This window comes from Borostomias antarcticus, assembly GCF_949987555.1.
Source record: "Borostomias antarcticus genome assembly, chromosome: 24".
Lineage (NCBI taxonomy): Eukaryota > Metazoa > Chordata > Actinopteri > Stomiiformes > Stomiidae > Borostomias > Borostomias antarcticus.
Window position 1 is genome coordinate 5,252,527 of NC_140257.1, and position 13,442 is coordinate 5,265,968.

Below are 13,442 nucleotides of genomic sequence, written 5' to 3' on the forward strand. Positions count from 1 at the left end.
GTGGGAGGAGCTGGAGTGAAAAAAGAACGGCTCTGCGAATCGGTTCCCATCGTTCGTTTTAAAGAGCCGTTCAAAAGAATCGGATCGTTCTTGAACGTCACATCACTACTGTGCAGAGAGGAGCGCTGAGCTGATATAGGTTTCAACCGCAAGCAACGTAGGATATACCGCTATAATGCGAAAACATTAGTTATGACTGACTTTTATTGGACTATTGACTATGATTAAGCCCGACACATTCATTCACAAATCCAGATCTTCAAACAAGCAACAAGCAATCAAATAAGTGGCAGCGCGTCAACCTTCTTTAAGCGTCCATTGAATTAGGCTTATTTGTTGTTGAAAGCTGTGACACTGAGATTTCTGGTTAGAAGGAAGCTCTAATATCAGGTCTAGTTCAGCAGTGGATTCAGAAACAGACCTGCAAACCTGAGGAGATAAAAGAAAACCGTTACAATGACCATCAGGCACAGTCAGTTGTAGTAGAGTGAAACTTTTCTGTGACAAGAGGAGTCTCACCTTAGCTAGCAGGCACCAGCATCCGCCCTGTGAAATAAACACAGAGAGGGTGAAGAGACAGAGGGGACACAATCACTATGTGATATTTCAACAAATAAATCAACATTGCTGCCACCATCCACTGAACACAGGAGCAGTATTCTTGAAAAATACATCTCTCAATGTATAAGTGAATCTTTCTTACATCATGATAATTTTACAGTGTGCTGCGTACATAACACACAGATGACTGTGAAGACTGGATGACTATGAAGACTGTACATGTTCTCTACACACAGATGACTATGAAGACTGTACATGTTCTCTACACACAGATGACTATGAAGACTGTACATGTTCTCTACACACAGCTGATGACTCACCATTGGATTTCTTCTTCTGGTAGTAGATGAGTCCAGCCAGTGCAAAGACCAGTCCCAGCACCAGCCCAGACGCCCCGATGGCGATCTTATTCCTCTCAGACTCAGGCAGGGACGGGTCTGTCAAGGAGAAATGACCCTTCTGTTAGCATGTGATGACACTGTAGCTGTCCTGTATGTAGCTTCTGACAGACCACCCTCTATCATACGCTAGCACACACAGTCACAGTCAGGGTCATTCAGGTACCCAGCCACAACACAGCACTCGTACCCTGCTCACCTGAACTCACCCCAGTACACCATGACAACACCCTAACAACAGCTGAACAGTGAACTCACCCCAGTACACCATGACAACACCCTAACAACAGCTGGACAGTGAACTCACCCTAGTACACCATGACAACACCCTAACAACAGCTGAGCAGTGAACTCACCCTAGTACACCATGACAACACCCTAACAACAGCTGAGCAGTGAACTCACCCTAGTACACCATGACAACACCCTAACAACAGCTGAGCAGTGAACTCACCCTAGTACACCATGACAACACCCTAACAACAGCTGGACAGTGAACTCACCCTAGTACACCATGACAACACCCTAACAACAGCTGAGCAGTGAACTCACCCCAGTACACCATGACAACACCCTAACAACAGCTGGACAGTGAACTCACCCCAGTACACCATGACAACACCCTAACAACAGCTGGACAGTGAACTCACCCTAGTACACCATGACAACACCCTAACAACAGCTGAGCAGTGAACTCACCCTAGTACACCATGACAACACCCTAACAACAGCTGAGCAGTGAACTCACCCTAGTACACCATGACAACACCCTAACAACAGCTGGACAGTGAACTCACCCTACTACACCATGACAACACCCTAACAACAGCTGGACAGTGAACTCACCCCAGTGCTTCACGAGGGGTCTGTCCAGGCTGGCGTGCTCCACCATGCAGGAGATCTTCTCCCCGGATCTGGGCGTGTACTCCAGTTGGGAGTGGAACTGGTAGTACCAGTCACCGTTGACCGACTCCTCAGTGGAGATCACGTCTGAGGTCACTTCCTGTCCATCCCTCTTCCAGGTCACTCTGATCTTTTTGGGGTAGAAGTCATAGGCGCTGCACACCAGCATGGCAGGGTGTCTGCCACTAGAGGGGGTCACTGAGAGAAGTTTGACAGAGGGCTCCACTGATAGTGGAGGAAAAACAGCAACACATTAGTTCATATAACACTATCATTCATATCATATTGATCAGGGTTCTGTTCGCTATTAATTAACTCTATTATTGGTCTTTATTATATATACTGTATTATTGGTCTTTATTATATATACTGTATTATTGGTCTTTATTATATATTCTGTATTATTGGTCTTTATTATATATACTCTATTATTGGTCTTTAATATGTCTACTCTATTATTGGTCTTTAATATGTCTACTCTATTATTGATCTTTAATATGTCTACTCTATTATTGATATTTAATATGTCTACTCTATTATTGGTCTTTAATATGTCTACTCTATTATTGATCTTTAATATGTCTACTCTATTATTGGTCTTTAATATGTCTACTCTATTATTGGTCTTTAATATGTCTACTCTATTATTGGTCTTTAATATGTCTACTCTATTATTGGTCTTTAGTATGTCTACTCTATTATTGGTCTTTAATATGTCTACTCTATTATTGGTCTTTAAACTCTCTAAGCGCACGAGCCCTCTCCCACCGGCTGCGCAGAGGTTTTGCATGCGGTTGGACTTTCCTAGATTTACCGCAAGGTCGGGAATTGTAAGCATTTCCCGGTTAATGTGCACAATCCCCGACCGTACGGGAGATGTGAGGAATACTAACCAATTTCTCACATCTCCCTCAAGGTCGGGGAATGTGCACATTACGGGAGATGTGAGAAACGCACATGTTCCTCCTACATTCCCCGCGAGGTCGGGGATGTGCGCAATAACCGGGAAAAGCTCACATTCCCCGTTTTCTCACATTGACCGTAACATATCCACCAGACAGAAGCTTCATTACAGGTTTTGTAGTGAACAGATGAAAGAGGTGTCGTATCATCTGGTGAGTGAGAGATGTGATGTTGTTGTGGTGAGGAGGGCAGCTCACCTGTCTTCTCCAGTACGTGAGAGAGGTGGAGCTCAGCGTCGTTCTTGCAGTAACTCTCCAGCATAGCTCGCAAAAAAGCCATGTAAGCAGGATCATCATTCCAGATCTTAGCATTATGCAGACCAAACTCAGTGTATCCCTCAAACCTGCCCTTAGTGCTGTTGAACCTGACATACTCAATCTTATTATAAATTAAAGAGACTATGAACTCATGTGGTTGCTCTGTAGAGTATAAGCAGTGTGTCACCCCGTAGTTCTCATATCCACCTGAAATATTGAAGAACAAATAATGCATAATTACAGTTTTCATCTGAATTCATTACACACTTTATTTTCTCATAATTCATGATAATCATGTCAAAGAACAATTCAGAAACATTCAATACAAATGTTATATGAAACAATATGCAACAATAAGATCACTGTCATTAGTTCATTGATGGAAAGCTAATTATACCTGGTAATACCATAGACTTTATACAGACTGTATTATACAGACTCACGGTGTGTAGTTTATGATAATGTAGCCTACCTGCTTTTTGCGTGGACAGAACCACAGCCATGCAAATGGAAAACACAGTTGACAAGGACATGTTCCTCCAGCGTTCAACTTCTCAACTAGATGAAAGAGAGCAGAGCACTCAGATAATAAACTGACTCTTAACCAAACAAACCAATCTCTGCTTCAGAAAAACACATGTCACATGTTGCTAGGCAGAGGTCAAACAATGTACGTTCATTATTACTGTATGGTCGGTCACTAACAGTTCATTCTCAATCAGAACACAGTCATTTACATAAATACAGCATTGTTTTTAAACATTGACAAACATTTAATTCAGTTTTACTTTGTATTGAGTTAGAGCGTTGTTTACTCATCATGTTTGGCTCTTCAGGCTGTAACACTCAGTTCTCCTAAATTCAGCCATGCCAACCATATTGACAGTGTTACAGCAACAGACAGACATATCTCTTTATAGGGCAGCACAAGGAATAGCACAGGTATCAACTGACCACTTAAAACTCAATTAACCAATTACATCCAAATCAACAATATCCTGAGTAGCCATTTTTGCCAGTCGTGCAAGGTTTCCTCAGCAAAACAAGGTCTGAGCTGATCCGTGCCATGCCTATGCCACAATGTGTGTATCTGCTTATGGACCGTGTGCTTGGGATCAAATGAGATACCGGGAAAATGATTCATGTTTACAATATGGGAGCGACTGATGTTGAAGAGCAAGCTCTGGAAACATTTGCATCTGGAGAAGTGTTTCTGTCTGAAAACTACAAACCTGAGACATTATGATGAAAGACAATGATGTATTTCCACCCAAAATGTTTTATTTATCAAGCAAAGCATGTAATTGTTGTTGATGTAATTTCTTCACAGAGAGGAGAACTGAGAAGACTTGAATTATACACTGAACTGAACATTTCTTTTCTCTCTCTTTTGTCTCTTGTGTAGGACCCTTGGACCAATCAGATGAGTCTTTTCCAGCCTCATCATCTGTATCTAGGTAGACGCTCACATTGCTGTTCAGGCTTGTAGTGTAAATGCACAGTGGATGAGAACTTAGCAGGTAACGCAGGGATAGAATACATAGAGTTGGGGTGTCAGAGGCCTCTCACATAAAGGTCTTTATGTAAAAAGAAGATAATGATCATCAGATTGATGGGGACTTGAAAGTGTACAGTACATAACATGAAGCCTATAATGCCATTAGGGAAGTGGCTGATTATATGCTTCAGTTATAGTAGAACTAGATGACTAATGGCTATCATGTAAAAGTGGCATGACGGAATTATTCAATTAATTATTTTACCTTTTTACATTAATATGATAACTCAAGTACTGACAAAATGCATAATTTAATCAATCCACCCCCTGAAAACAACAACAAAGAAAGATTATGGCTGCGTTCCTATCCACTTACATCAACTGTTGGGGTGAGAATCTCACTGATCCTGTTTCACAGAAACCAGGCTGTCCAGACAAACCAGTCTGGAGAAGTCCCTAAATATTGAAACCATAAAACTATGGAGCGACTTAAGACAGAAGAATATCTTCAGATTTTTTAGAGCAACAAAGTTTAGAGGAAGGCTTCTATCTATACAACAACTATTCTGGAGGGTATGTGGGCGTATGGAAGCTGATCATGAACATGTATTCTGGAGCTACCAGAAGATGTGTGTCTGTGCGTGCGTGTGTCAGTGTACAGTGTTACAGTATATAAAATATCATTTCCGTGTGTTTGGTTAGCTAGGACCTGTACTGAGGGCATCAAAGGTCAGCCTACACGTTACACAGAACACAATGATACACCCGTATCATTCAGTCAATCATAAATCAATCACATGATACCCCTGCCTCATTCAAAACAGTCAATCATTCAAACAGGTGGCGCAGTACCTAGTACTGTCGCCTCACAGCAGTCATTCAAACAATCAATCCTAAATCAATCAAATGATGTGGCTGTATCATTCAAACAATCAGTCATAAATCAATCAAATGATGTGGCTGTATCATTCAAACAGTCAATCATAAATCAATCAAATGATACAGCAAACAAACATCTTTATTTGACAATTGGAGAGTAGGACGCGCCTTCCCAGAAAAAATGACTTGTGGAGCTCAACCAAAAATCCTTAAAGGTGGGGTAGGTAGTTTGATGTCAACAAGGCCTCGGATTGGTCATCTTTTTCAAAAGAACCCGTCCCTTCCTCCTGTCAATCATGATGTAGTCCCTCCCTCCAAACATGACTGGTAGGTGTGACGAGATAGAGACCCTGATTGGTCAATACATTCGGGCGCGGTGCATTCTTTGAATCCAAAATACCGAGGAAACCCAACCACCCCCTGAGTGAATGAATAACATTGAACATGTCTAGAAAGAGAGTTGAATTTAAATAAAAACAACTTGGCTTTATCTGTCTGTATCTCTTCAAAATGACTGATATTTAGATTTATAAATGTTCATTTCTCTATTCTTCAACCTGGACCATGGTGTGAGTTTCTGTACTGTGTGATGATATGACAGAGGTCTGTTCCATGTTCTGTGGTCTGTCCTGTTCCTCATCTCAGGGCCGGTCAGTGCTGCTACAGCAGGGTGTTTACCTCCAGCTTCCCCTCCACTGAAAGACATGAGGTCTGGAAAGTCCCACAACTCCACTTTCACTTCACTAATCTCTCATCAGCCAATGGCAGATTTTATGTGAGAGTTGTTCTTACCATGTCATCTGTTGCTAGGTGAGGTGATTCTGATCACAGGAGCAGAACAAGTGTGCACTGTCGTCACGTCTCGTGGCTAAAGAAGTGTCTGACCTCTGGAAGGACACAACTCCTAGCGGTGGTAACATCTCTGGTGAATTCACACCAGAGGAGTTTGCTGCTGCCCTCCAGCATGTAAGGCCAGGGAAAGCCCCAGGGCCTGATTCTATCTGCCCGGAGCTTATACTCCATGCAGCGCCTTTCTTGAAGTCCTGGTTAAGAGTGTTTCTCTCTTCCTGCTTGCGACAACTCAAGATCACTGTAGCAGGATACTTGACTGCAGTGACTGATAGAAGACTGTGGAAAACGTTGACCAGGTCCAGACTGAGCGGACACAGCCTGGCCATAGAACCAGGGTCCAGACTGAGGGGACACAGCCTGGCCATAGAACCAGGTCCAGACTGAGGGGACACAGCCTGGCCATAGAACCAGGTCCAGACTGAGGGGACACAGCCTGGCCATAGAACCAGGCCACGCAGGCAGTACTGGATACCCAAGGAGGCCAGGCTGTGTTCACTTTGTCATCAGGGAGATGTTGAAACACAATCTCACTTCTTATTATAATGTGAGAAATCAAATAAATAATATATATCCTGAGTTTATTCACCTCCCTGATCCTGAGAAACTGACATATTTATGTGGAGAGAAAAGTCAGTGTGCATTATTAGCTGCTAAATATGTTGACTGTTGCCATACATTAAGGGAAACAAGTTCTACTGTATAGCAAACATCTCAGAGTGATTACATCTGAAGGATATTGCCAGATCCCCATGTTATTATATTATAAATTGAACTGTTGTTAAATGCTTTTGATTGTATTGTTGATATATAGCTTCATGTTTTGTTGTGTATGTTATGTTATGTTTTTATACACAAACACGTTATTACTATCACATAATCACTGATACTCACTCCGCGGGGCTGGGTCTGGGTACGGGAGCTGAACACGCAGCAACCCAGACCCCTCACTGTCAGAGATAACACACCCTCACACTCACTTTTGATTTATTTATTTATACATAATCTGAATGTTGATTTTCTGAATGTTGATTTTATGTACTGCTTTGGCAATGTGGGTTCTTTTCAACTATTGTGCCAATAAAGCTTATTTGAATTTGAGAGAGAGAGAGAGAGAGAGGGAGGGAGAGAGAGAGAGACTGAAAGAGGGAGGTTTGTACGTCTGTTTGAAAACACGCTGCCATCCTTTTTTTTCTGAATTATTTGATGAATTATTTCAAATGATTTCCCCCCTGGAAACAACAATGTTCGGGTTTCCCGAACACGTTAAGAAGCACTTAACTTAACTTAACTGAACACTTCACTCCAAAGTACGTCTTAAGGGTTCCTTAAGGAGGTTCTTTATCGGGAAACCCGGCCAATGACGGTGGCAAAGTAGCTTTCCTCTGACCTACAGCAAGTCTTTAAGAAACTGCTGGGGTGATAATCTAAGGAAACCAACCTGTCCAGACAAACCAGTCTGGAGAATCCCTGAATATTAAAACCATAAAAATGAACCAATAGAAATGCTCCAGACTGTTTTCATCACCAGTTACTAAGGGAAGCTGTGTACAGTATAACTGAGAGCTACATCAACTGCTCTTAGTGTGTGTGTGTGTGTGTGTGTGTGTGTGTGTGTGTGTGTGCATGCATGTGTGTGTGTGTGTGCATGTGTGTGTGTGTGTGTGTTGTAGAAGATTTTTTAACTGATCTAGTCAAAAAGGATTTGCCAAGATTCGCTCAAAGAGGTTAAGTCTGGTTTATTGAGAAAACATACGAGCACAAGGACTTCAGAGGAAACACACGTGAGTGGTTCATCCAACAGAAGTGCCGCAGTCTGGTCTTGCGCGGCCTTATATTCAAGCAATACACAGGTATGACGCTTCCAGGGATGTGATTGGCTAAACCATTGTACTCGTCATATTAAATGGCAGACATCATCAACAGTGGTCGAGAATACAGACACGTGACATGAGAAAAGGCGGTAATTCTTGCAGGGACAATGGGACAAAGGATGGTTATTCTGGAGTAGACAACGTCTAGGTGTGTTGACCTCCTGGAGGTCATCCTGTCATAATTTAGATTAGCACAGCTATGTGAAAGGTTGAGGGAGGTGGTGAGGTGGGGAAACTACAATTTCTATGACAGTGTGTTTGTGTGTGTGAGTACAGTGTACTGTTTATGAAATATAATTTCTGTGTGTTTGTTGGGCCAGGACCCTGTACCATACAGGTCAGAGGTCATCAAAGTTGAGCCATATATATTACCCCTGTATCATTCAAACAGTCAATCATAAACCAATCAAATGATAAATGATACCCCTGCATCATTCAAACAGTCAATCATGAATAATCTTCACAGCGTTTCACAGGTTTTTTCACAGAGTGCTGAACAAAATACTAAACCAAAAGTGAAGCATGCTACACTCCCTGCCTAGCGTCGTTTGTATTAAATGACCGCTTGCCAACATGGTGACCATGGACACCACACAATTAAACACTGAAGACCTGATTATATTGCACACAGAGAAGTCAATCAATCAATCAATCAATCAATCAAAGCTTTATTTGTATAGCGCACTTCATACCCAGAGGCAACACAATGCGCTTTACAGAGAACAAGGGAGGTGGGCAGACGACCCACCCCTACATATTCCAGAGGGAAACAAAAAAACGTATCACCCGGGGGCCAGATAAGTGAGCTGTAAAAATTCTTCCCTGACCTCTCTCAACAAGGCGATCGAGCAAGCTCCTGGAGTATGTTTGTCTACCGGCTAAGAACATTTATAAAGCAATACAAAACACTAAATTACATTTTCAGAGTAAGAGAGGCTAATAACATCATAGGAGAGACATGGCAAACACTGGTGTATGTCTGTGTGTGCGTGAATGTGCCTGGGCCCAGATAGAGGCAGGGGTCAGGGGTAGGGTCGGGGTAGGAAAAGGATAAGAAGTATAAGTGAATCATGAATGATATGGCTGGACTCTTTACCCAACACCAAAACCAAGGAATGCTGACAAGCAGAGTGTCCAGAGGAGTCAAGCAGCAAAGAGAAAGTACTGTAGAAACCTGAAGCTGACCTAAAACAACATATTTGTACCTATATAACAACTGGAGGTGTTTTTGGCCCCACATTGAAAATGAATGTATAAAGACACAGACTGTCAAGTCGTTCTCATAGAAAACTCGTGTCAGCCCCAAGGCAATGAATTGTTTAATCATTATACAACGGTGAGTTCTGGTTCTTGATTCTGATTGGCTGGAAGCCGTGTTAAAATTAAGCAATAAACCACGAGAGGCCGTGTGTTATAGTGATTTTATAACAGCTAGTTGGTGTTGTCCGCTTCGCGTCGTGCCTAACAACGCCCCCTAGCTGTTATATGATCACTACACAACCTCTCATGGTTTATTGCTTAATTTTAACTTTAATTTTAATTTTGACTTTAGGAAAGTGGAAATGTTTTGGTTGTTGTTTCATGTTTATGAGATGTTATTTTACATACAAGAGTATATCTATACCAGTGGTCAAAAATGAAGTCTCCGACGTACTTCAGGCGAGACACAGATGTCAACGCCGGGCTAATCGGCAGAGGCCAATCAGTCACACCCCGTATGACGCAACCCACCAGCTGACTGTCAGCTGTCATAGCATTGGTTCAGCTCGCTAGAGCGCATGTATTTAAGCTGTCAAAACACGTCATTGCTCACTCTTGCCATTACATCTCCGAAGGGCCATCCAGCGGTCCCTCCGGTCACCATGGAGGCAGAGACACTAGGCTGTATCTCCTTCGGACTCCACGAAGCGCTGGCCCGTGGAGGCCAGGGACTATAATGTACAGCAGTCCTCCTGTGGCGCTCTTTGACGGTCTTAGTGGGCTGAGTTACCTCCGAGCGTCTTCCCGATCGCGGCCCACTCTGATCCTCATAGAGACAGGGGGCTAGATGCCGTTCCCTCTTCCGGCCCGGCACTCTGGGCCAAGCGGCCCAGAGGGGGGGAACATCTAGATTGCTGCTTTCCACATGCGTGGAAGGCAGGGGGCCTCCGAACAGATCACACCGCCAAAACCAATATGCGTAAAAAATGTACAGTAGGACCCCACTTATCCGAACCCAACGGGACCGAAGGTCGTTCGCATCTCTGAAATGTCCGGATGACTGAAACATGTTAAAATGCACCAAATTCAATAAGTGGTACTTGTTTCATATAGACTCATAATACACCGATAAATACCCTTAATGACTTGTGAAAATGCATCAAAATTGCAATCAAATCGCCAACTAAACTCATACAGCCTAGCCTATAATAGGCCTACAGTATAGCCTAGAATAAAATAAACAAATTTCCACTTGAGTGCATGCTTTGATCAAATACAGTACTTTATTCTCAAATGAGGCGTACGCTGCATCGATAGGCTACTGTATTCGCAGAACAAAATGGTATAGCCTAAAAGCAACCCAACATTAGAACAATAAGAGAAAATGATAATAAATAAATAAATAAATAAATAAAATGAAATGACAGACAAGTTGTCGTGTCTAGGCTATTGCAGCCTAAACAACCGATGTAGGCTAACGTGGGCTATCGGCTGTAGGCTATTATTTAACATATACAGTAGGCCTAGTAGGCTAATCTACATGCTTACAACACGTCTGTGTTCCTGAAGTCCATTAACTGGGAATGAAAAATGACTCGATGCTCCTCTGCTTCAGGTTGCTGACGCGCTTACTGGCTACCAAGGAATGCAGCTCTCGCGCAGCAGACTCGTTTGCGTTTTGCGCTCGACATTAAAGTAACAAAGAAATGAAACGTGACAGTAGGCTACAGCCTACAGGCAACATGTAGGTCTACATACAGTTCTGTTTTTATTCACAGTAGGGTACAGTACTGTAATGAAAATCCCACCAGTAACCAGATAGCAGGCTAAAAAAAACACAACGTTTTTTAACGTTTTTAAACGTTTTACTGTCCGGTAGACCGGGAGGTTCGGATCTCTGAAGTTCGGATGAGTGGGGTCCTACTGTATATGCAGTATATATTATTGCATGCTAATTAATGGGTCAATTTTGACTAAAGTGATCTCGACTGAAGTAATTTTATGGTATGTATTTACTGTATTCACTGAGTGTTATTTTCACATCATTTCACTGATGGCCAGCTGTCATGATCACTTTGAGCCACTATTAGAAACATGCTCAACATTCAAGCCAGTCGGTCCTATTGTAATACTTTTTTTTAGAATATAAAGCCAATCATTTATTTGACTCACAATTACTTTATGTTATAGTGTTTTGCAATTCATGTAGTACATTTAGAAATCTGTCTTTTTGGGGATTTTGAATGGCCATGTTGTGGTTCTCTCTGTGCATTCATGGTTGAATTCAACACCAGAGAGAGAGAGAGAGAGAGAGAGATGGGGAGAGGGAAAGTTTATATAAATATCTGATTGTGTGAATGACTGAATGAATGAATGAATAGTTCATTCGTGGCGAGGCAGACACCTTCTCATGGTCAGTAGCTGCGATTAACCACCGTAAGCGAAGCAAAGTCTGCCAACAGCCTGGCCCTGTTGTACGATCCCAAGGGCGCAGCCAGCTTTGTCTCAGGTCGCTGGAAAACTGGGACCAATCCTGACTTGGCATTCGCGAGCGTCGGCGTTGATAACCGGCTCCCTGATAGACGCGTGATAGGAAAGTTCCCGTGGTCCCAACATCGACCATCACTGATAACCATGCCTAAACTGGTGGACCTCGTCCCGAGCGAACCGGTGAAGCGATGGAACTTCTGAAAGGCCAACTGGAAACGCTACCGCCTCCTTACCCATAGATCCACAAGGTGCCTCCCACCACCTAACACCAACAACGTGGACGAGGCGTACCGGGAACTCTGCAGCATACTGGTGAAAGAGGCCAAGAATCCATCCCACGCGGACGTCGCAATAGTTACAAACCGTGTTGGGATGAGGAGCGTGAGAGTCTCTACTGTGCCTTCCTCCGGGCCCCCCCAGGAGCTGAGTCAGACAGACTTGCCTCAGCCCTGCTGTCTAGACTCAGCCGAAGGAGACAAGAGCGCTGGGAGGAGGCCATTAACTCCATCGACTTCTCACACTCCAGCCGCAAGGCATGGAGCATCCTTAACAACCTCACTGGCAGGTCCAGACACTCCCCCCATCACTGCCCCATCTTTGCAAACAAAATCGCATCACAATTTGTGAAAAGTGGGACACCTGAGGGCAAAGACCGCGGATCGTCACGTCTCGTGGCTAAAGAAGTGTCTGACCTCTGGAAGGACACAACTCCTAGCGGTGTTAACATCTCTGGTGAATTCACACCAGAGGAGTTTGCTGCTGCCCTCCAGCATGTAAGGCCAGGGAAAGCCCCAGGGCCTGATTCTATCTGCCCGGAGCTTATACTCCATGCAGCGCCTTTCTTGAAGTCCTGGTTAAGAGCGTTCCTCTCTTCCTGCTTGGGACAACTCAAGATCCCCAGAATCTGGAGAAGAGCCCTAGTTGATCCTGAAACTCTGCCCACAAATACCAGGGCCTCAGGACGAACACCAATCAACCTGGCCCAACCAAATCATCTCAAAACAAAAAGAAAAGGATATTAAATATTGGCATGAAACCACCAAATCACAAAGTAAGTTAGATTTCTATTTGACCCTAAACAGAGAGTACACGGTAGCAGGATACTTGACTGCAGTGACTGATAGAAGACTGTGGAAAACGTTGACCAGGTCCAGACTGAGGGGACACAGCCTGGCCATAGAACCAGGGTCCAGACTGAGCGGACACAGCCTGGCCATAGAACCAGGGTCCAGACTGAGGGGACACAGCCTGGCCATAGAACCAGGGTCCAGACTGAGGGGACACAGCCTGGCCATAGAACCAGGTCCAGACTGAGGGGACACAGCCTGGCCATAGAACCAGGGTCCAGACTGAGGGGACACAGCCTGGCCATAGAACCAGGGTCCAGACTGAGGGGACACAGCCTGGCCATAGAACCAGGGTCCAGACTGAGGGGACACAGCCTGGCCATAGAACCAGGGTCCAGACTGAGGGGACACAGCCTGGCCATAGAACCAGGTCCAGACTGAGGGGACACAGCCTGGCCATAGAACCAGGGTCCAGACTGAGGGGACACAGCCTGGCCATAGAA

The 13,442-nt window shown here is 43.9% G+C and overlaps 1 protein-coding gene across 1 annotated transcript; it reads right to left on the reverse strand.

Moving 5' to 3' along the window:
• Positions 1 to 520: 520 nt before the first annotated feature.
• Positions 521 to 3,317, reverse strand: LOC311325271 (H-2 class II histocompatibility antigen, I-E beta chain-like; the record flags this gene model as incomplete). The annotated part of the gene is made up of 4 exons (XM_084457937.1): positions 521 to 546; positions 882 to 998; positions 1,806 to 2,087; positions 3,023 to 3,317. 4 exons carry the CDS (start codon positions 3,315 to 3,317, stop codon positions 521 to 523), a joined length of 720 nt encoding a protein of 239 aa, XP_084314063.1.
• Between the last annotated feature and the right edge of the window lie 10,125 nt (positions 3,318 to 13,442).